A 23,839-nucleotide genomic window follows, 5' to 3' on the forward strand; every position below is an offset into this window, starting at 1 on the left:
TGAATGCCAATGCAAATTTAGTAATCACGTACATCATTTGATAACAATTTTTAAGACCCTAAAATAGTGCTTTCGAGCATGTCACACATTGTCCAATAATTTGAAGATACTGATATAGTAACTTCAAGTTAATGGTAGTGTTTGGCCTGGTCGAGAGAGACTAATTTGGGGTTTGTAAATTGTGATCAAGTGATGTACGACATCATCATTTGTGCATTGACGTTGCACATTAGCGTCCGCCATCCGACGCTAATAGAGTCGGTGGTATAGGCCAACTCTAAATAGCGTCTGTCAATACGAACGACTCTAAAAATTATTAGTTTGCATTGTCTGTCGCCTTCAGCGGGCTTGCGTCGACCTAGAGTCAGCTTCACCAATGCAAAGTGTTTGTGTCGGCTATTTGACCGACTCTACGCATTTGCTTCGACCTAACGTACGCCTCGATCCCGATGCTAGGCCAACACTAAGTTGGTCATAGCGTCATTTTTTCTTTTGCTTGTCAGCATTAATTTTTGTCAACGCTATTTCACATTTTTCTTTTTAATGCAAAATCGTTTGCTCACATCCATTCGTCCATTCAAACTTCTTATTTTTTTCTTCAAGAGCTAGTACAAGGGGCTATCTTGTGGGTCAATCTCGCAATGAATCGAGAGTGTCATGATCCACCAAGTAAGTTGTAGGACCTCCTTGACTGCAGAAGAGTGTCATGATCTGCCAAGTATGTTCTTGGACCTCCTTGAAGCTCTGCAGCTCGTCATATTCACCATAGATTGGCACTTATTTGGGTTAGTTTTGATGCCTTTATGAGTGAGCATGAAGCCCATGAATTTCAATAGATTGCAACACAAACTCACTAAATCATATGAGTTCTACTGATGAGATTCACATATACTTCAACTAATAAATAAAAAATATGTATTAAAAATGTGAGTAACTGAATATGTTAATACCATTCTTTATTCTCCTACTAAGTTACTGCATTATAAACATATATACTAAGAATATATTTGGATATCTATTGGCACAAGTTCAAATGAACGTTAGCATACACTTTAAGATTCAAAGTCCATAAAACTTTTTTTATGGACTAGGATGAAAGTCCGTTCACATTACAATCAAGTAGTACCAAAACACACACTAAGTGATTAAGCACATCCTTTACTTAATTTTCTAGGGCAGGACACTTCGACCACCCACAAGTAAACTAAACTTTATATTACAAAATTTCTCATTAAAAAAAAAGACTTCCACAAAAATAACCCTTGATCCCTTGATCTCCATTGCAGATTCAGGATAGGATAACTGGATCACAGCTCTGATAATGGGAGGAATACTCCCTTCTTCTGCCAGCTTATTTAATTATTATGTACAAAGAAGAATAAGAAAAAGGTAAAAGGGAAACATTGGCAGCTTGAAGAGGCACTATACAAAACACCACCATTTATCATGTATAATACCTAACAAGATGATCACTAGTTTTAAAGCAAAAAATCAGACATGATAGACCATTCCCACCTCTAAGGTAGATCCTTGAGGGATACTTACAGCATAAGTTGGTGCTCTAGAGTTTCTTCTTAAGAAATCATACCCATAATTGATCACAGCTTTCTTTATCCAACTTGATCCTCTTTTTGCTCTCACATATGAGTGTCCCATTATGAATGCCATTCCAGCTTCCCTTGCTTCCATCAGCTCCTGCAACTCCTTCCTTGTTCCCAAATCAATTTGTGGACTATCCGGCACAACAAACCTCACTCGCTTCTTCACTTTTTCAGGAGCCTTAACCCCCCTCAATTCTGAGGCATCTTCCATCTGAGAAATATCCTTATCATCATTATCTTCACACATTCTTACACATTCCGTGTTCGATGCTGAAGTCCCCACAACTGTCATCTTTGTATCATCTTCAAAACTCTCAAATCCTACATCACATTCTGAAGTACCGGAGCGGATAAATTCTGCTATGCTGCAAATAAGATCTTTCTCAAACTCCATATTGTCCTTGTGAATGTCGCGATAGCCATACCGTGCTATGCACCTGTAAAGCCGGTACTCCTTTGGGCCAACTCTACCTACTAAGAACCTTTCTTCAGCTCTGACATGCGGAACCGGGACAGATTTGATGGAAAGAAATATCACAACTTGATGAAAAGCTGGAAGATTGGTTACAAAGTGAGAGAAAATTGCTGGGATCCCGGACACAAGTTCGGTGTGTATTAGGCCAATTCCCTTGACTCTCACAATTCCTAGAGTGGGAACCAAACCAAGGAGCCAGTTGATGGAAACCTTGTTTTGAACATCAAACTCATACTTCTTGAGTGTGCCATAGTGCCACACACACATGATAATGAGAAAGATGAGGGATAGGGCGATGGGGACCCAAGCACCTTCAAGGAACTTGATGAGGGATGCGGAGAAGTAGAGTGTCTCGATGGAGCCGAAGAAGAAGATGAAGCCAAGGGCTAGTAAAACACTTTTATGCCAGCATAAGACCATAACTAGAGACATTAGACATGTAGTCACCAGCATGACAGTTATGACAGCCAAACCTGTTTATGGAAAGAAAAGAAAAAAAACCATTAGAAAGATATTCCAAATTCCAAATTAGAAATGAGTCATTAATAGTCATGATCAGGATTTCTGTTATTTTATTCCTGAGTATTTGTAACATACTTGGTCTTTAAACAGCAGGATAATACCTCATCATATTAATGTAGAAACTGTCATCAAGGTTTTAAATTGCAGTTGCAGTCACGGTTCGGTCATGCTTACAGCTGCAGCTGGGTTGCAGAATTGTGGACAAATGTAGGTGGAAGCAGTAGCAGTTGTGGTCGCAATGCCAATGTGGCCACAGTTGCAGCTGCGAACCGTAATTTAAAACCTTGACTGACAATATGAAAATGAACTGTACTCATCCTATTGATCTTAAGGTTATATTTGGATACGCGTTGGGTACTAGCGCAAACACGGATGTTAGCCCTCACTTCGAGGCAAAAAGTGACTTAACTGTTCTTATGTATTGGAATAAAAATCTGTTTTCACTCAACTAGTATCAAAACACACATAATGTTTTCAATGACAGTGAACAATCAGCTTCAAATGCAAAGTACATCACACATTCACACTGGTTAGTTCAGGTCAGAGAAACAAAGATAACAAAAAAATGAGTATATGATTTGGAGATTCAGTATTTCTGAATTGGTATTTGATAATTGATTAATGAAATTGTTTCATGGAGATAGAGTACCTGATGCATTTCCCATTCGTTTTGTATCTCTAAATCCAATAGTAATGGCGAGGCAAAGAAGCATCAAGCACCAGTTGATCTCTGGAATATAAATCTGGCCATGTACTTTTGATGATGTATGAATGATCTTGACTTTGGGGAAGCATCCCATGGCAGAACATTGTTTGATTATTGAGAAAGTCCCTGTGATGATAGCTTGACTTCCAACCACAGATTGAAGTATGGCTATTATAAGAACAGGCCATCTAAGTTTCTCTTCAAAAAAGAAAAAGAAAAGGCAAAGTTAGCCAAGAAGCCAATGCTTAGTCATTCTTAAAACAAAATGATTCACTGAACACCGCAAACTGAAAAACACCCAAAAGAATTGCATTACGGAAACTATTGTCCGGAATATTTAAGTGTAAGATACATTCCGGACAATAGTTTCTAGAATGCAAGGAATGTATTCTTTTTGGGTCTCCTGGGTGTGTCTATGAATCATTATTATTCTTGAAATATGTATCCTTAAAGAAGAACACAGAGACCCTACCAGGTACAGATACATAGAACCCAATTCGGTAATCACTTTCAATAGCATGATGCTTGGATAGGTATGCAGCTTGTCCCATATATGCCAGGATCAAAGCAGGGTACACCAAAAATGTGAAAGCAATCTGCATATAAGTGGTTTTCTGTTAATGGAATTTGATTATTTCCCCTTCAGCTTCTATTCAAGAAACCATCCCCTATGTCTTCATATCCATGAATGATTGAAAAACTGCATAATTGAGAGGATTCCCCTTCTCTATAAAATAAAACATTTTAAAACTAGTAGAAATTACATGATAAGGTCAAGCATATAAAATGTTGGACAAGATTACCAATATATTCCAAATGGAAGCCTAGTAAGTTTGAGAATTGTAAGAGAAACCTATTCCATGTAACTTTACAATATGATTTACTTTATATCTTTCAATGTAGATTTGTTAAATCTCTAAACAAAAAAAAGGCTTCAATTGTGCACCTGAATTGATAACTGTGAGAAGTGTCCTAGATCAGCAAACATAGCTTCAGAACCTGAAACATAAAAAGAGACAAACTTCAGAGAAAGAGAAAACATATGTCAAGCATTTAGAGCCCATTTAGTTTACGGTTTAAATATACGAATACAGGAAAATAACACATTCTGAAACACTTTTTTGTTGAAGTAGCAAGTTGTTACTTCAACAAAAAAGTGTCTCAAAATATGATTTTTTTCGTCTTCATACTTTCTAACGGTTTGATCACACATTGCTAGTACCAATATATGTACTCACTCCATACCAGTTATGCACAGTAGAATCCCACCCAATGACATCCAACCTCCCCTTTGAGTCTTCTTGAGGAATTTGAACATGTATACTGGAGAGAATGCTCGATAAACATGGGGGTTCCAGTGCAAGATGTTATACAAACCAATACCACTTATGCATAGCAGCCATGTCATCACAACAGGTGCAAACAAGATTCCCACACGATGGGTCCCATAATGTTGAAGTGAAAACAAAAATACCAGAATTATGCAAGCAACTGGGACTTCAACATCTGTAGTGTACCACCAATTACATATCAGGAAATACTGCATTAATATTTATAGAAACAAAATTGTGCTAGTAGAAGCAATAATTAGAATCAACAATTTTGAATTAAATAAAAAACATCATTTGAAATCTTTAGCTAGTGCAGAGATATGTCTTAAAAAACTAACATTATTTATTTAATGAAAATGTCCAAATGAAGAAGGCCCCATACATGATTATAAGGGGGTAAAATATCAGATTTATACCAGTAGAGTACAACATGCCATTAATAGATGGTGGACCTCTTGCTTTGCTAGGATACCTATGAAGGTCAACTTCACAAGGTCGGGATAAGGCTACTTTAAAGGCAGGAATCACTTTTGTAAGGTAAAGTAAGTCATCTCATCGCACACGTTCATTGAAAAATCAATAGTTGAGATTTAAAGAACACCATAGTTAGTTATACATGTGCAAGTGTGATCAGAATCAAAATCATTGATTTCTTAATAAACGGTTGTGACGATTTACTTGACATTCTAAAGTGACTCCCCCACTTTAGATGAGCCAAATTCTGCTACAAGGATTCATATTTTTGAAACCATTCAAGTGACTAATTTAATAATAAGCGAGTAATATTAAGCATTTTTAGATTATCTTTAAATTTTCATTCTATCCATTTTGTTTGGCTCATCATATTTCCAGAGGCAAAGGCAAATATATAGATGATAGTTGAAATGTTTGGAATTCAGACACATAAAACTCAGCAGGAGTAGAAATGAAATCTGATTAAAATTGTAAGTTACGTGAAGGATGGAAAGAACTTATTAGAAAGTCGACAGGATTACTTCCTATTCAGATTTAGACAATTAGCAATGTTTGCACATAAAAGCCACTCACCTAAAAGCCTTTTGGATCCATGTTTTCAGTTTAGCAGGCAAGGGTAATATAGGTTGTATTATTGAAAAAGACACTTGTTATTACCCTAGAGAAGAAGCACAACTTGTAAGAGAAATTTAGAATATTTCATTGGTAAGACAATAAAAATCCAGTAGCTGGAGGCTGATAAAAAGCTTAACTAATTTTAATAGTGGAATGGCCATAGTTTAGTATTTCAGCTGCTGCTATGCTTACAATTCAATTGGGTCTATATAAAATTCAGGATTACCCGGAAAGTGGGATGACATACATTTTTTTTGTCAAGTTTAATAGTTCTCATACCTAATTCTCATTAAATAACTACTATTCTTGGCTGGTCCATAAAGATTTATGTCAAAATCTTATCCAAACCTCATTGCTCTTAGTTTATTAACTTCATATGCTCACATCATAAATTACTGAAAGCTTAAACTTATAAAGAAACGACTATTCTCAGGTTTCTGTGCTTGATATTCTAATTAAATAAGTTATGCTTTACAAGTTAGGTACCCACAACCACACGTTTTTATCAGTTTATTATTGTGATCAAGTTGCTTGCTAGGGATTATGTATTCAAATATAAGTTTTGGCATGACAGTGATATGACTTTCATCAAAGCAAGGAAGTTGGTCCTGATTATATTAACATGGACCCACAATAATGCATGCACTTGGAGGCATTTGGTTCTCCTCTTTTGTCCACTAACTTAAAAGACCTGTCTAAAAAGCAAAAACATTTGAAAGTTCAAACATATCTAATTCAAGAATTAAATCAAGGGGTTTTATACAGTCACATCTTGGGGGTAGGTTGGTCCCCAGAGGTTAAAGTGGTTATCTGAACCCCCACTGTTAATAATTAAATTCTCAGGAACTGGATTATTGTGAAAACATTTGATAATTATCATGCTCAAGTCAGAATTGTGATAACAATTTAAATGTAAAAAAAAAAAAAGCATTCACATTCAATTTCACTTTCATCCTATTTTGACTCAGTTTTTTTATTGTGGCATACAAAATCTCAATTATCACATGTTACAATTTACAACCATGGGAACTATTCTAAATTTCTGATCTCCAAAATATGGAGAAAATATCCCAGAGAATAGTTCCAGATGCCAAGTATTTTAGAATCTAATCAACAAAGTCCATTTTTGACAAACAATTCAATTGTATAATTATAGAAGTATTTGGATTGCAATATAGATACATGCAATATGTGCAATCAAATTTTAATGGACAATACCATCTTGTGGCTTATAAAATTAGCATATATTTCCGCAGTTGAATCCCAAGACCTGTGGCTTAGTTGCTACTTGCTAATATCCCTCATGTTGATTAAAGCTCAATCTCCCTAGAACACACTTTAGTGTGATTTTTGAGTGAGTTCAAAACATAAACTAAGTGTCATTCCAAAATTGATATTGACTTTAAACTCAATTATAGAAGGATTTACGCACTTAATGGATTTCCAAATAGTCACTAAATAAACTGTACAGTGCCAAAAAATGGAACAAATGAAAGGAAAAAGGGAGTTACAAATTGTTCAGAAAGCAACTTACATCGGTGGTGCTCTTTAGACATGGAAAGCTCCAAGCCTGACACAGCAGAGAAAACTGCATAATCACCAAAAACCAAATAATTCAGTCATCAAGATCCACATTCACACCTTGTTGGAACCAAAACACACATAATATTGCAAAATCCCAATACCAGAAAGTGCAGGTGTTAGAACACCATCACCAATGACCATGCAAGTCCCTATCAAAGCCAGAACAAGAAGGACCCTCTGCAGCACCCTGTGCTTCTCCAACAAAGATTTCAACACCGACCCAACATTTCTCTTATTAATTGGAACTGTTCCATCACCCTTAGTGTATTCTATTAGCTTCTCATCTGCTAGCTGAACATCAGGCAACAATCCTACCTGCAGTGACGGAACCAGAAATTTTAAGTGAGCGCCATAGGCGCAAAAATCTAACACACTAACCAAAATCAAGAATGACTAATTTGAAATTACGGTATAAAAATTTTGAGGAGACAAATACAACATTTGAATACTCGTCGTTCTGTCGCGGCCTACCTGGGCATGCCGGCACAGCAACGAGTACAGAGCAAAAGTTCCTCCTTCGCCATTGTCGTCTGCTCTGAGCACAATGAACACATACTTTAGGAGTGGAATCAATGTAAGAGTCCAGAACACAAAAGACAAGACTCCATATATTTCTTCATTGGTATCTGAATGCTGAATGTCCTCAGCAAAAGTGCTCTTGTAAACATAAAGTGGGGATGTGCTCAAATCTCCATAGACTACTCCCAAGCTCTGGTAAGCTAAAGTTAACACTGTCCTCCATGATTCCTTCTGCAAAGTCATGTGTGTTATGAGCAAAAACAAACCAAGTATTTTGAAACAGAGTGCTATGTATATTGTGGCTTACCTTAATTGGGTTTCTGTAAACCACAGACTCCAGATCCATGAGAGAATGTCCTAGAAGTCAGAACTAGAAAGGAAACGTTTTTTTTTATACTTTGTTAAGCAAGTCAAAGGAAAATGAAGACCACCCTCATGAATTAACACCCTCCCCAGTCCCCAGTTCAAGGGAATAATAGTCTAACTACTAGTCTACTACTATTCTTCTCTGTATTTGTTATTGTTTAATTTGTTTTCAAATTTGTTTATGAAAAAGATTGTTTTATACCAAAACAGCACCAAGGAATTTAGAAAAATAAAATGAACTGTGAGGAGTGGGAAGCGTGGGCGGTGAAGTGATGTCAGAAGGGGAGCATGAGAAGGAGATTTGAATAATATAAGTGGGTGCCGGCTGGTGGAGAGAGACAGAGAGAGCAAACAGAGGAGGAAGTTGATGTTTTTGGTTGCACCGTGAATGAACAATCTTGTTTGAATCGGGAACAATCACCTTGACAAAATTTTATGTACTAAGTATTTAATGTAACTATTTTTTATAGACTCGCATTCAAAACTTCTGCTTAGGTTAGAATAACTCTGTGCAAGTTAATCAACGAAATTGGTAGCAGAGAATGTTTTGTTTCGTAGTGAATAGTGCTGGTGGTAGATATTTTTTGTTTAGTGTTCACTGTTCTTCTTATTTTTTTAGTTCCTTTTTCATTCGATTTCTATTTTTGCTGTTGTCTTCAAGTATGGTTTAGCTGAGACAACAGCATCTAAAGGGAACATAATATGTTTGAGCTATGATACTCGATATTTTGAGATACACAGACATCACTATGTGACAGATCATAATTTATTAAACAAAGAGAGGCTGCATCTCAATTCTCAAATGGAACATGCACTGATTACTTGTTTTTTTATTTATCAATTGTGGTAATGACATTTAAATATGAGATCACATGTAAATTATCCAATCTTATTGAGATCCAACTCCTCAATATTCGAATGTATTGGCACTTTCATCGTCCCCCGATTCTTTTTTTAATAAAGGTAAAACAGAGAAAAACACCTACAAAATTATAGGTATGACATTAGTGTCATGCTAGATATGTTAGTAAAGACTCACTCTTGGGTTAGGGTGTGCATGCAGGAGCACTAGGTGTTATCTCTTAGGAGAGTTGACCATCAGCTTAAATTTTACTGGATGCAGGGGTTCAAACTCTCAACTAATGGAAAAAGGGAGTTGAGTCAGGAATTTATGGTCAGTTGTGTCAACCAAAGTTGACCTCTAACTTTTGATTTTTTTTTTAAAGTAAGAAAGTGGCGGTTTAAAACCGCCACTAATAGGCCAAAATTAGAAGAAGAAAAAAACAAGGTAACTTCTCCCACCCTCCTTCTATCTTTGTTCCTCTCATCTCTCTACCCCTAACTCACTCCTACCAAACACAGTGTAAGTGTTGAGAAAAGTCTAACATGTGGAGGGTTAGAATAGAAGAAAACTTTTCATAGGTTCCATTCTAAGGGAAATTCTTTTGACCAACTCAAAGTATCAAAGATTAAGAATGGTTCTAAGTGGAAACCTCTATGACCGACTTGAAAATAATGCAAGTGTTATGGAAATCGGTAAAAATGGTTTATTGGACCACCACCTCCAACATGGACCAAAATCAGGTAGTTTCTTAAACTTTATGAACTAATTTCAAACTTTACTCCCCCTAAAGTTAACTCTAAAGCCCAATGGCACAGCCTTATGGCCCATTTGCCAAAATCAAAAGTATTTATTTCTTATTTCTTAGCATCCCTAACCAGCTACGTTCGCGCATTCCCTTCAGTTAACCCGCGAATTTCTCAGCGTTCAAAAATGCCTCACCACCGTCTCTCTCTCTCTTTCTCTCTGTGTCTCTGCAATCTCTTCCCCGTTTCCTTCTCTCTACATTCCCGTTCCCCTTCTCCGCCAAACACAACCCTATTTCCCCGAATCAAACCAACCTCCTCCTCCGCCGTCGACCTAGTTCGGGCGCGGAATCCGTTAACCCCGGAATCCGCCATGGAAGATGTATAGAATACTATCGACGCCGGCGTCAAAGCTCCGCCACTTCCGGCGACTGCGCTCCAGACCCAAAACAGACGAAGAAAACGCGCAGCACATCCTATGGCATTACCAGATCCTCGACCCAGACAGCGACATTGTTGCTTACTGGAACAAGGTCTTCCTCATCGCCAGCCTTCTCGCGCTCTTCATCGACCCTCTCTACTTCTTCCTCCCCACCGTCGGCGGCCCTGCTTGCCTCCAGGCCAATCGCAGCCTCGGCCGTTTCCTCAACGTGCTCCGCTCCTTCGCCGACCTCTTCTACCTCCTCCACATGATCATGAAGTTCCGCACCGCCTTCGTCGCCCCCAATTCTAGAATCTTCGGCCGCGGTGACCTCATCATGGATCCCTGGGAAATCGCTTCCCGTTACTTGAGATCCGATTTCGTCATTGACCTCGCCGCCACCATCCCTTTGCCCCAGGCATGAATGCATGTCTTTTTTGAATTAATTGTAGAAAGATTTCGTAATTCTAGCCCTAGAAGCTACTTAGAGAAACTTGTCCGCAAATGTTGCTTAAGCATATGTGGCAGTACGGGCCCACATAAATAGTGCATGCTCTTAGAGAAACTTCTCGGCGAAATTGATTTTGACTTGTGAATTAATTGTAGAAAGATTTCCAAACACGTGCTGAATTTTTGTCTTTTGCTTAATTTTCCTTGTTGCAGATTGTGATTTGGTTAGTGATTCCGGCGAGTAGAACGGGAACTGATCATACCAACAACACTCTTGCGCTTTTCATTCTTATTCAGTACATTCCTCGATTGTTTCTCATCTTTCCTTTGAACCAGCGTATTCAGAAAACCACTGGTGTTATCGCGAAGACTCCCTGGATTGGAGCCGCCTACAATCTTGTCCTCTACATGCTTGCTAGCCATGTAAGCTCATATTTTGCACCTTTTGTTGTATCTTCTGCTGTGTGTATTTCTAACTTTCCAGTAATGCTTCATATTGTTATTGTCATTGAGGTTGGTCAGTTTAATGTGTTAAAGATGTTCAATTTAAGTTTTGTGACTGAATATGGTTAAGAAAAGAAGAAGTGTGTGATTGAATACTAATAGCCTAATAGGTGTAGACTTTCAATTCAATTCATAAGGGCATGGTTCTGACTCATTCCTTTAGCCAATTGAGCTCTTAATCCATGAGAATTCAAGTATGATTTTTTGATTATTGGAATAGGTATAACTCCCCCCAATTGCATAAAATGGATAACTAAAGACATCCTTAATGATGATTGTCATGTTTTTTGAAGAATTAAATGATGGATTATTCTTTTCCTAAAAAAGAAGAGGAAAAAGATTGTAATTATCATGGTGTATGGCTGTAACAGGTTACAGGAGCAACCTGGTATCTTTCGTCAATAGGGAGACAATTTAACTGCTGGAAAATGCAGTGCCATGATGAAAATAAATCACATCGCCTGTCTTGCTTGCCTAGTTATCTTGATTGTAATAGTTTGGATCTACCTGAAAGGCAATACTGGCTGAATATCACTCGTGTGGTTAGCAAGTGCGATGCCAAGAGCAAGATCAACATCAAATATAAATTTGGGATGTTTGCAGATGCTTTCCTTAATGATGTTGTCTCTTCCAGTTTTAAGGAAAGATACTTCTATTGTCTGTGGTGGGGTTTAAGAAATTTAAGGTATGTCATTTCTTCTTCTTTATTTTTGAGGTTAGGTATGGCATTTCTTCTTCTTATTCCTACCTTTATGCTACAATTACGTTTTAGGTCTGTTTCTGGAGAGACGTGTTGGATTTTATGTCTTGAACCATGCAGTAATAGATTTACATGAGGAAGTTAGTATAGGAAATCATCATTGCAGACTTGCAGTATAAGTGAAATACCATGAGATAATTATTTTCACTCTCTCCCACCGTCACCCCTAAGGATTCTTCAAAGTGAATTCATGTGGATGGCTTTAGTTTGTTTTCTACGAAAAAAAAATTGGGTCAACTTCAAAATCTTGTAAATTTAGGTGTTTTTTTCTTTGTTCTGTTTCTCTTCAAGTCCATTCATCTCTTTTCCTATTTGGTTATGTTCTACTTAGACTTCTAAATACATTTTGGATACGGTAAGTGGACTATTATATATTAAAACTGGTACATAATTTGTTTTGAAATGAGGAAGTAGAATAATCAATTTACCCTTCCAGCTCTGTTCATTTTTTTATATAAGGACAAGCTACCTATTATATGGTTTGGAACTTAGAAGTAACATCTTGAACTTTTGCTTCATTAACTCCTTTCTTCCGGAGTGACTGGTAAGTGGATATTTAATTAAGGGGCCCGTTGTTTTGAAGTTACGATACACAAATAAATACATAGATATATCTACTATCTGTTGCATCAATATTGAAGAAATTTTCAGATACAAACTATATTTTGGGATGATAAGAGAATGAACAACAAGTTTTTTTTTCCTGACTTTCACCATAATTTTCATTCTGCCTTATTAGTTTCTTGTAATCATATCTCCCACACTTTATTATTAGATACTGATTGAGAATTCCTTTCACAGCTCATATGGACAGAATTTGGATACAACAACATACCTTGTGGAGACCTGTTTTTGCATCATCTTATGTATTGCTGGATTAGTTCTTTTTTCACTTTTGATTGGAAACTTTCAGGTAAAACTTTAAGAGAACACTATTGGTTCATCATATAAATAAATGTGATATAGTTGGTGGGTTACTTGGACCAAACTGAATTGGAATGTGATTGAAATACTGATTTTTGGTTTTTGTTTTTTATTTCCCTTGTCGAAGACGTACTTGTCATCGATGTCTATTAGACTAGAAGAGTGGAGGATCAGGAAAAGAGACACTGAGGAGTGGATGAGGCATCGCCAGTTACCTCAAGATTTGCAAGCACGTGTCCGGCGCTTTGTTCAATATAAATGGCTTGCAACAAGAGGAGTAAATGAAGAAGCCTTACTGCTTTCGTTACCTTTGGATCTTCGTCGAGAAATTCAACATCACTTGTGTCTTTCTCTTGTGCGGCGTGTATGTCTCTCTACCTTAGCCCATCTTTCGTTCGTAGTTTATCTAACAGTGTTACTGTATGTCTCTCTCTCTCTCTCTACCTTGTCATATCTTTCTTGTGTATTTTATCTAACATTGTTACATGGTAATGCAATAACTTTGAAGGTAAGAGTTATCTGCTACCCATTGAAATGAGAACGTTTATATAAGTGGATACACTGACTAGTCATTAGTATCTCATATAACTTTTTTTCTATTTAAGTGGATATAATGTGCTCTTAAAAATTTAAAGTAGTGTATAATCTTTTTTAATATGTTTTTTTTATGCATTCGCAACCACTTTCTCATCCATCCAAATTTCACCTCTTTTATCTTTCTCTTTTCTATCACATCACCTATCAAAGCTCTTAATTTTCTCTTTTTTCTTTCATTCTCACTCTAGGTGTGAGTGGAAGTGGAACGTCAATATAACATTACTGTTCCTTTAATGCAAAAGTCACAATGTCTCCCATTTCAATGGTTACTAGTGGAGCACCGTCAATTAGTTAATATGCGGTTAAAAAAGCAAATTACATTGTATTTATTGGTTGTAAAACTTCACCTGATGTTCCTCCCCTCCTTAATTTGTATAGGTACCTTTCTTCTCACAAATGGACGATCAGCTCCTTGATGCCATTTGTGAACGCCTTGTGTCATCATTAAGCACCCAAGGAACCTACATATTTCGAGAGGGCGATCCAGTGGATGAAATGCTGTTCATCATTAGAGGGCAATTGGAGAGCTCTACAACAAATGGAGGAAAGTATGGATTCTTCAATTCCATTACACTCAGGCCTGGTGACTTCTGTGGAGAGGAATTGTTGACATGGGCCTTAATGCCAAACTCAACCCTCAACCTACCTTCTTCCACTCGTACAGTCAAGGCTCTCACTGAAGTAGAAGCTTTCGCGCTACAGGCAGAGGATCTGAAATTTGTGGCGAGTCAGTTCAAGCGCCTCCACAGCAAGAAACTTCAGCACGCTTTTAGGTTTTATTCCCATCAATGGAGGACATGGGGTTGTTGCTTCATACAAGTTGCCTGGAGAAGGTATCAGAAGAGGAAGGCATCAAGGGAGTTATCACTAAGAGAGAGGCTTTACATGGCAGAGCCTGCTACACAGAATGATTATTACATGGGAAGGTATGAAAGTGAAGATTACGAGGATACGGTCGGGGAATCATCATCAGCGGATGGGAAAAAGGTTCAAAATCTCGGTGCAACTGTTTTGGCCTCAAGGTTTGCTACCAATACAAAGAAAGGGAACCATAAGCTTCAAGGTGGTGATCCTGTGCCCCAATTGTTCAAGCCAGACGAACCTGATTTCTCCATGGACCATGATGATGTTTAGTGAGTACAAGAATCAATCAACAGCTGAAAAATGAGTTTAACTTTGTTTAAATAGGAAGTTTTATGACATGGATGTAAATGTTATTGATAGATTAGAAATTGTGATCACGTTCTTTATTCTTTGCCTTAAACGAATTCTCATTTCACATATGGCATAGCATATATACATAGGACACTAAAACCCATTCTTGCGGGTAGTGTTTCTTTTATCGGAAATGATTGGTGAACATGCATACTTGGACAACAACATTCCGACAAACGCATTAGTGTAGGTTTTAAACTGTCGCAAATTTTTATGGAGGTTAAAAACTGTCACTTATGAGTTTGTCAGAGACATAATGCCTATGTATAAGAACTCTTCTTTTATAAGCAGGCACACTTTGATTTGTTTTGAAATTTGTCAGGAGTGATTATCATACAGCTTGATTGATTATCTGCTTAGGATCTGTAATCACTTAGAACTTCGAAGTCTATAGAATTGATGGGGGTCAAAATAAGTACAAACCACCCCCATCTTGCACACGCATATTCCACTGCTGATATATTCTCACTTAATTTTTAAGGAACTATCAATATATGACCCCTTTTCAGTTGTTAAATATTCGTAGTGGCTTAACTTGTTCATTTGTCAAATTCTGTGAATCTATGGTTTTCTTTTCCCCAGCACGTCGTAATCCACTTTTCTAGACCGCAGGAGCCAATCCTCAATTGGTCTCTCGTGAAAGGCAGTATTCCAAGATCAGGTCCAAAGTGTTTGATGTTACCATTGAGCATCGTCAAATAGAACAGCCAAAACTCAAGACAACTAGCAAGTCATTGTGGCGAATTGAGTGGATGTCTTAATCTAATCTCTTTTTTAATAAATAAAAAAACTCTCCATTGCAAATTAGTTTATCTCAACAGCGTATAACTTTGTACCAAAAAAAAAACAGCGTATAACTATTTTAGAAACTCTGTAAATATGTTTGGTAAATTAGTTTATGTCTTGTAACTATTTAAAAAAAAACTACTTGAATTTGCTAATAGCTTCTGATACCCCTTAAGAAAAGATTTACTTCTGATACTCCTTGAGAGTTGATGTGAAAATTTTTAGTGGCATTCTCTTCTAGTTTCTAAGAGTAAAACATTAAAGCATTCTCTTCTTCTCTTGTAGCTTTGTATATCTTCTTGAAGAATAAATACGTTAGACTCAATACTCTTTTCAGTGGTTCTGCATTTAATGCCTGAGAACGTTGATCTTCATTCTTCCATGACAAAAAAACAACTTCGTTCTATACCAACACAATTTTACGAGAACATAGCTAAAAATTTGGTTAGATAAATAGAGGTCTTTTAAAACAATGATATGTTCACACATACTTTTTTATACACCTCATTTCCACTCATTTTTATTTATATTTCTCTAATCTTATCATCTATCATATCTCATATTTTATCTCTCATATTTTTTATTTTCTTCCTAACTTTTTTCTCCTTCCACCTCTTTCCACCAGAGGGGTGTGAAAGTAACTTTACCTTTTAAATTCTTTCTGAGCAGCATAGCCAAAATCATTTAAGGTTGCTTCCATATAGAGTTTTGACTTTGGTTTGTCTCGTCTTCTACTCTACAAACTGGAGTATGATATAAGCCTTCTTCGTGTATTCTAGGTAACAATACTCTTTCCATTTCTTTATAATTGTCTTTAGACTTGACAATACTCTCCATTTCTATATAATTGTCACTATTTTAATAAGTCTTTTGTTCATATTTATTTATCACTTTTACAATTTTAGACTACCTGCTACGAATAAGATGATTAGAATGAGATAACCATATTGCAGCTAATAAATACAAGGCGGTCTAAATTTAGACTTCTTAGACCGGTCGCTCCTTCTTCTTCTTCAAACGCGATCTGCATCTGGATCTCACCTTTCCTCGCCCAAACGCCACCACCGCGGTCGCCCATGCCTCCTTCCTTGCCGCCAGCCGCCTGTCTTGCTCCTCTGTCGTCGCCCGCCGCTCCAGGCTCTCTCTCTCTTTCTCGCGGTCCCTGTTTGGCAAGGTGAGATCCACCCCAAATCTGGACCCAACCCGCCAGCTGTATTTACCAAACAACCCATGCATATCTGGCGACCCGGACCGGCGAACCAGACCAACCTGGTTTGCCCAGCGTCGCCCAAACCAGTTAATCCGGCCAACAATCTAAAATAAACCCTTTTTTTCCCAGCCTGGCCAACAAAAAAAAGGTTTTTTATTTTTATTTTCTTGCTCCATCCTATGGCAGATCGCACCCTGATCCCGGCTCTCCGCCGTCAACGTTGGTTCCTTATGCCATCAGTGGTTTGACTGGTTTCTCCTCTTCGGGCCACCAAGGTTTTCCTCCGGCCGCTCTCGAGTTTGAAGGGTATTTCCTTTTTCACAAAAGGTCTATCCCGGGTCTTTTTTGATGATTTTGGTTTTAGTCTCAGCATCGGTGAACCTCCAGCTTCGACTGCGGGGTATGTTAGAATACAATACTAGAATAAAATATTTATTCTTTATTTATTATGATGTAATTACGCATATAGAGCTCGATTAGTTTTATTCCCTTTATTATGATGTAATTACGCATGTAATCTCGCTTAGATGTATTCCCTAATTAACTATTAGCATATGACATTTGTATATATAAATACTCAGTTGTTTATCAATGAAATCACGGAATACAATTCCTTTACGACTATTTTTTTTTTTGTCTTAACCAAGGTATCCCCACAGCCGACAGTCGTGAGATTAATCCCTCGCCCAACGGTCAGCACACTAAGCGGTGGGGGCTGACCACGACTAATTTATATATTATATGAAACATATTTTTTAGGAGAAAACTACTATTCATTATTTGCATGACATATTTTTTTTACTACCAAAACTATGAAAGGAGAAAAAAAAGAACATGAAGAGTGATTTGTGACGAGTAATAATTTATACACACTTCACTTCTCTTTCATCTAATTTTCACATATTTTTTTCTTTTTATCTCTCTCACATCACATATCATATCACGTATTTCTCTCTCATTTCTTCACTATCTCCCAAGGTGGAGGTGAAATTGACGGGTGAAAAAAACATTATTATTTTTGTGGCAGGTTGGCAGCCTAATACAATCAAACGTGAAATGTGGCAGTCTCAGACGCCATAAAACACGTTTAATGTTTTTTCTCAGTACTTATGGTCAGAAATCGCAATAAAACTTGTACGTTCAACAAGTGTCCGTCGCACTATGGTTCAGAGGGGCCCCCTAGAACACTGAAGTTGTCACCCCGTGCTAACGCAAAAGGAGGAAAATATGCACAGGAAAAACTTAAAAAATTAAAGAGTCAATGAGAGCAGGTGCACATGGCAGAAGCGGTTTGTTTCAAGCGGGCAATTCAGCTGTGTATAAATTGGAGTTTTGCTAATCATATTATATTTGAAACGGACTGGATCACCTTAACACAGTTGTGGAATTTAAATGCTAGTTCTCTGTCCTATATATTGCATAGTGACTGTAGGTTGCTTAGTTATGCAGCAATTGGATGCTCATTCTCTTGTTCAGGTAAGACGGTTGATTTTATGTCCAACCATACTTTTCTTTTTCTAGATATTGTACGGTATGAGAAGGGTTCTCCCAATTTAGGTTTAATGTTGTTAGATGATCCAAATTCTCTCTCTTTCTCTCTAATTTTTTTTTTAAGAGGGGTGTCCTCCTTTGGAGACAATCATGTTTGAGCTGGGAACATGTGCATCATGGTGGAGTTAACTCTCCCAGCGAGTTTTTTCCATCTCTCTTTTTCTCTATTTAATGATATAAGTTTGGATTGACAGTAAAAAAAAAACTCACTGCCATTTAAAAGTAATAATTATATAAAGTTAAGGTGTCCACTAGGGTGGGCAACTTTAAAATTGGTTCACCGATGGACCACCCCTAAACACCATTAGATTAGAGAATCTTACAATATTCTTTACATCAACGGTTAGGATTTGCTGAAAACTAAAAGGGTAAAAATGTACAGTGTTATACCCTTTTCACCTTTTCCAGCGAAACAGCATTCAACCACCAACCTCCATTGTCAAGACCTCCATAGCCAAAGCCAAACCATGTCTCCTCTTCAATCCCTCCATCATCATTCACAAATAAACTGATTCATTCCAAGAGGAAAACAGAAATAAACTTCCACAAATCAATTCCAAAAACAACTAAAGTAGTCCCAAAATAAATTCCCCAAATCAAAATAACCAAATCTGAAGCAATCTCAAAATACATACCAGATATCAATTCCAAAAATCAATTCATACAGGAAACTCAAAATAACCCAAAAAAAATCATATTAGATCAAATGAGAAAGGGGATGGAACAGACTGAAATTGAAGCAAATAAATGGCTAAATCTGGAGATGAACAACTCAAAATCATATCCCCTGAGTTCGATATGGACAGCGAGATCAACTGGCGCATCTCGAACTCGCTGCTGTACTCTTCCATGCAGTCAGCGATTGAGCCTTGGCAGAGGGTTTTCGCCGACATCCACTCCGACGGCTGCTCCTCATGCATCCACCGTTGAAGCCATCGCGACCAAAACAGTGGCGCGAATCAACAAAGAAACCACTGTGGCCACAATCGACACTGAGGCCAGCACCCAAATCCGTCAACGGAGAACCCACAGCCTCGTTCTCTTTCTCGTTTTCCCAACGGAGAACCCACAGCCTCATGCATCCACCGTTGAAGCCATCGCGACCAAAACAGTGGCGCGAATCAACAAAGAAACCACTGTGGCCACAATCGACACTGAGGCCAGCACCCAAATCCGTCAACGGAGAACCCACAGCATCGTTCTCTTTCTCGTTTTCCCAACGGAGCAGATCGAGCGAAACCATCTGAGTGTTTTCTTCTGTTTGTTGCCCTTGTTCTCGCACATACTGTTGCTGCTCCTCATTCTTCCCCATTTCCAAAGAATCTGGTCTCAAATCATCACCACCAGGTTTGAACTCGCCAGAGAAGACGATCGTGGCGGCGGCAGCCGATCATCAAATTGATTTAGGGGTTTTGAAAGGGGAGTCTAGTCGTGACGCTTGTTTCACCATTGGCTCAGCCATCTCGCCGGAAAATACGAGAGAACTTGATGTCGTCGTCGTGGTTCAGTCTCTGTTTCTCGTTGCTTTCTCCTCTGTTTTCCTCGGTTTCTCTCGTCGTTCTTCTCTGCTCCTTCGTCCATGGAGCTGGTGGATGAAGCTCGTCGGAACAGAAAAGGCTAAAGCTCGTCCAAGGGGATTCCAGTTCCAAACAGAGAGAGAAAAGAAGAGGTTGCTTATGCAGAGAGTAGAGGAAAAGTGTAAAGAAAAGGGAGAAAGACAAAATTACCCTCTGGTTCATGGGTGGACCAGAATATAACTAGTGCACCCTAGTGCCCAGCTAAAGTTAATGATATCTTACATTTTTCTTCTCTTTTAAGGTACTTTTGCTACAAATTTGGAATATAAAAATAATAATTATGTTTTCTTAACCATTCATTTCCACCTCCACCTCCACCTCATGTAAAGATGAAGAAAAAAGAAAGAAATGAGTGATATGATTTGTGATGTGACAGGAAATGCAGAGAGAGATAGAAAGAAAAATGAGTAGAAATGAGATGGAAGAGAAAGTGAGGTGTGTATATATCATTACTGTAAAAATAAACGTGTGTCGTCTTGTGTGTTAAAAGAACGGTAGAAGCCGGACAACTTTATGGAAGACGCTCGCTGTCGATGACTTGAGGCTAGTCATCACATGCCCTCCATAAAATCCTTCTAATTAAGTACCAAACATACAAGCTGCCACATCCACTCAACTCAAAGATGAGAAATAATGGTACTACTCATGGCTCTTCTCCACCACACGTTGTTCTCTTCCCATTCATGGCCAAAGGCCACACTATCCCTCTTCTCCACTTCGCCCACCTCCTCCTCCGCCGCGGCGTCACCGTCACCATCTTCACCACCCCCGCCAACCACCCTTTCGTATCCAAGTCCCTCAATGACACCGCCACCTCCATCATCACCCTCCCCTTCCCGGACAACATCTCCCCGCACATCCCCGCCGGAACCGAGAGCACCGATAAGCTCCCATCCATGTCCCTCTTCTACGACTTCGCCGCCGCCACCGTGGCCATGCAGCCACACTACGAACAAGCCCTAGAAACCCTCCCACATGTAACCTTCATGGTCACCGACGCGTTCCTGTGGTGGACACTACACTCAGCCACCAGATTCAGCATCCCGAGGCTTTACTTCTTCGGCATGAGCTGCTACAGCAGCTGCGTCACCGGAGAAGCGATGCGTGGCGGGATTTTCAACGGTTCCCAACCCGACGGTGAGTTAGTTGCGTTAACTCGGTTCCCGTGGATCAAACTTTGTAAAGATGATTTTGAAGCCTCGTTCAAAAACATCGATCCCTCGAGTTTACAGCACGATTTCAACGTGAAAGTGTTTTCGACGATGGCTAGCAGCTATGGAGTGTTGGTGAACAGCTTCTACGAGCTTGAACCTACCTTCATTGATTACATGAACATGGAGGTGGAGGGTTCTCCTAAGTCCTGGTGCGTTGGCCCTTTTTTTTTGGCTGAACCGACCACCAAGAGTTCTGTTGAACCAGGTATGTAATCAAAGAAAATTAACATAAAGACTCACCTTTAATAAAAGACACTTACACACGTCTGGACATCTTTAGAGGATCTCCAATGTTAGGTTCTTAGTTCTTAATTCTTAACACTATTTATGTGAGCTTGTACTACTAAATAATCATGAGTTCTTAATTTTTAACTCAGAAATAACTCTTGCATTAAAGATGCTTTTATAATTTGTGGCAGTTTTTTATCGTCATAATTTACAGAATTTATTAATAAACTATTACCAATTTAAGGCGGTTAGAAAATGTCACAATGTTATAAATACTAATTAGTAGTACAGAATCAAAGGTAAGAATGATTTCTAACACACATTATGATTGGTTGGTTATCAATCCTGAAAAGTAGGCAACTGATTCTGAATCTTTTGAAATAGTGATAGATACTATACAATAATTATGAATTTTGTTTACTTTACTTTTCGTAATATAATAATATATAATATATAGCAACGCTTATGTCACAAATGACATGTTTGAGCATCTAATAGAAAATAGTGATACACGAATTATCATCAAATTCTATATTATGTCTACTTTGTTACTCTTAACACATAATGATCTAATAAATCAAACTTTGATTTTTATTTTATCTATGGAGAGATTATGGAGAAAGAATGTTGGTCGGAGATTATTTTAAATTTTAATCATTAATTATTGGGACATATGTAATCGGTACTTTTGGAAAAAATTAAAGTAAAAAATTTGCTGATGTTACAAAGCACTGAGAAGAAAAGGAGCAAGAATACCGATGGTGAAAAGTTATGCAGCCATGTCCAGTTTGACTAAAATGCACTGTGTGTTTGGTTTAGAAGAGTTTTAAAAGAAGTGAGAAATTTTATATATAAGTATTTGGTATGGTAAAATAGAAACATGGAGAATGGAACTATCTCCCCTCATTGATTGAATAAAAAGTGAGAAAAAAATACTTAAAAAAATTGTTCTGCATATATTAAAATATATTGTATTTAACAAATTGAATAGGGAAGAAATTGGAAAGTAAAGAATATGTGCGTGTGTGCTCGAGTAATGATACAACACATTTTTTTTTTTCATTTCATTTCTACATATTTTTCTTCTTATTTCTCTACATTTCATATCACATCACAAATCATATATATCACTCATTTCTCTCTCAATAAAATTTGTTCGTAAACTAAACATTATTATTTATTTTTCCCCCATGCTTCACATTCATGCTAAGATTGATGATAAAAGGTGAAATGACCCATTACGCACTTTTGTGCAACAAAATGCATTCTTCCTCTCTTCCCTTGGGATGATGATGACTAGAATACGAGTAATCTAAGCTTGTACTCATAGTCGTTACATGCAATTTAAAGAACAAATATGTAATTTTCACTATTTATATTTTTCAATAAAAAATAAAAATATACTCTTATTATAAAATAATTAAAATTCACCTCATTATAAAATAGTAATGAAAAAGTTGTTTTGCAGGTATGAAAACTAAATGGGTTCGGTGGCTGGACCAAAAGTTGGAAGAGAAGTGCTCCGTTCTATATGTTGCATTTGGGTCACAGGCTGAGATATCAAAAGAGCAATTGAAAGAGATAGCAATCGGATTGGAGGAATCAGAGGTGAGTTTCTTGTGGGTGATAAGAAAGGATGATGGAAGTATATCAAGTGGGTATGAAGAAAGGCTGAAAGGGAGAGGAATGATAGTGAGAGAGTGGGTGGACCAGAGAGAGATATTGATGCATGAGAGTGTGAAAGGATTCCTGAGCCACTGTGGGTGGAACTCAGTGTTAGAGAGCATCTGCGCTGGGGTTCCTATTTTGGCATGGCCACTTATGGCAGATCAACATGTGAACACAAGAATGATAAATGAGGAGATTAAGGTTGGGTTTAGGGTTGAGACCCAAAATGGTTCAGTCAGAGGTTTTGTGAAATGGGAAGCTTTGAGGAAGACGGTGAAAGAACTTATGGATGAAGAGAAAGGGAAAGAAGCTAGGAAGAATGTGAACGAAATGGCAGACCTAGCTAAAAAGGCTATGCAAGAGGGTGGTTCATCGTGGTCCACTCTCAATGCACTCCTTAATGAGATGTGCCAGAAGAAAGAAACATTAGAAGAATAATTCTTACACTAATTATTTACGTGTGCAATTTAAGACTTAGATAAAAATCCTAGTAAGATTTTTAAGTTTAGTTGTTTACAAATCATAGTCCATTACACGCTTTAAACAACCTTTTTTTTGTTTTTTTGTGTTCTACGAGGAAATTGATATTTTTATATGGTAGTGCTACTCCTATTTTCAATTGCAACAACTTAAATGAATTCCAAGTTAAAGATCAATGAACATAAATTATCTGATAATAATTTGAACAAACAATGTTCCAGTGACCATTGATCTAAACGTAAATGCAACAATGCATTGAAATTAAATGATTAAAGGAGGTGTGTTTCTTGGCACTTTTAGTAGTCATTTTTCGTATTCAATAGAATTGGGCAATTGTAACTTTTAGTAACTTAGATTAAGTGCTACTTGCTAGATCCTATAAGTTTCTCTTTTTGTTTTTTCTATTTATCCTTAGACCATCTCCAATGATTTCAATATTCAACACCCTCAACATCACCATCTCAAACCCAGTTC

At 37.7% G+C, this 23,839-nt stretch overlaps 3 protein-coding genes across 3 annotated transcripts; 2 read left to right on the top strand and 1 right to left on the bottom strand.

Annotated features, from left to right (window-relative positions):
• Positions 1-993: 993 nt before the first annotated feature.
• On the bottom strand, positions 994-8,577 carry LOC130729528 (potassium transporter 8-like). The gene is made up of 9 exons (XM_057581310.1): positions 8,135-8,577; positions 7,780-8,058; positions 7,410-7,623; positions 7,259-7,312; positions 4,550-4,810; positions 4,251-4,303; positions 3,777-3,900; positions 3,248-3,502; positions 994-2,549 (listed from the first exon to the last, which is right to left on the bottom strand). The coding sequence occupies exons 1-9, from the start codon at positions 8,171-8,173 to the stop codon at positions 1,492-1,494; spliced, it is 2,337 nt and encodes a 778-aa protein (XP_057437293.1). The 5' UTR covers positions 8,174-8,577; the 3' UTR covers positions 994-1,491.
• Positions 8,578-9,938: 1,361 nt separating this feature from the next.
• On the top strand, positions 9,939-14,717 carry LOC130729529 (cyclic nucleotide-gated ion channel 18). Its single transcript, XM_057581311.1, has 6 exons — positions 9,939-10,619; positions 10,865-11,074; positions 11,527-11,840; positions 12,717-12,828; positions 12,967-13,203; positions 13,815-14,717. The coding sequence occupies exons 1-6, from the start codon at positions 10,161-10,163 to the stop codon at positions 14,568-14,570; spliced, it is 2,088 nt and encodes a 695-aa protein (XP_057437294.1). The 5' UTR covers positions 9,939-10,160; the 3' UTR covers positions 14,571-14,717.
• Positions 14,718-20,264: 5,547 nt separating this feature from the next.
• On the top strand, positions 20,265-23,513 carry LOC130729530 (UDP-glycosyltransferase 90A1-like). The gene is made up of 2 exons (XM_057581312.1): positions 20,265-21,194; positions 22,686-23,513. Exons 1-2 carry the CDS (start codon positions 20,399-20,401, stop codon positions 23,321-23,323), a joined length of 1,434 nt encoding a protein of 477 aa, XP_057437295.1. The 5' UTR covers positions 20,265-20,398; the 3' UTR covers positions 23,324-23,513.
• Positions 23,514-23,839: the final 326 nt, after the last annotated feature.

This window comes from Lotus japonicus, chromosome 1, assembly GCF_012489685.1.
Source record: "Lotus japonicus ecotype B-129 chromosome 1, LjGifu_v1.2".
In the NCBI taxonomy this organism is placed as follows: domain Eukaryota; kingdom Viridiplantae; phylum Streptophyta; class Magnoliopsida; order Fabales; family Fabaceae; genus Lotus; species Lotus japonicus.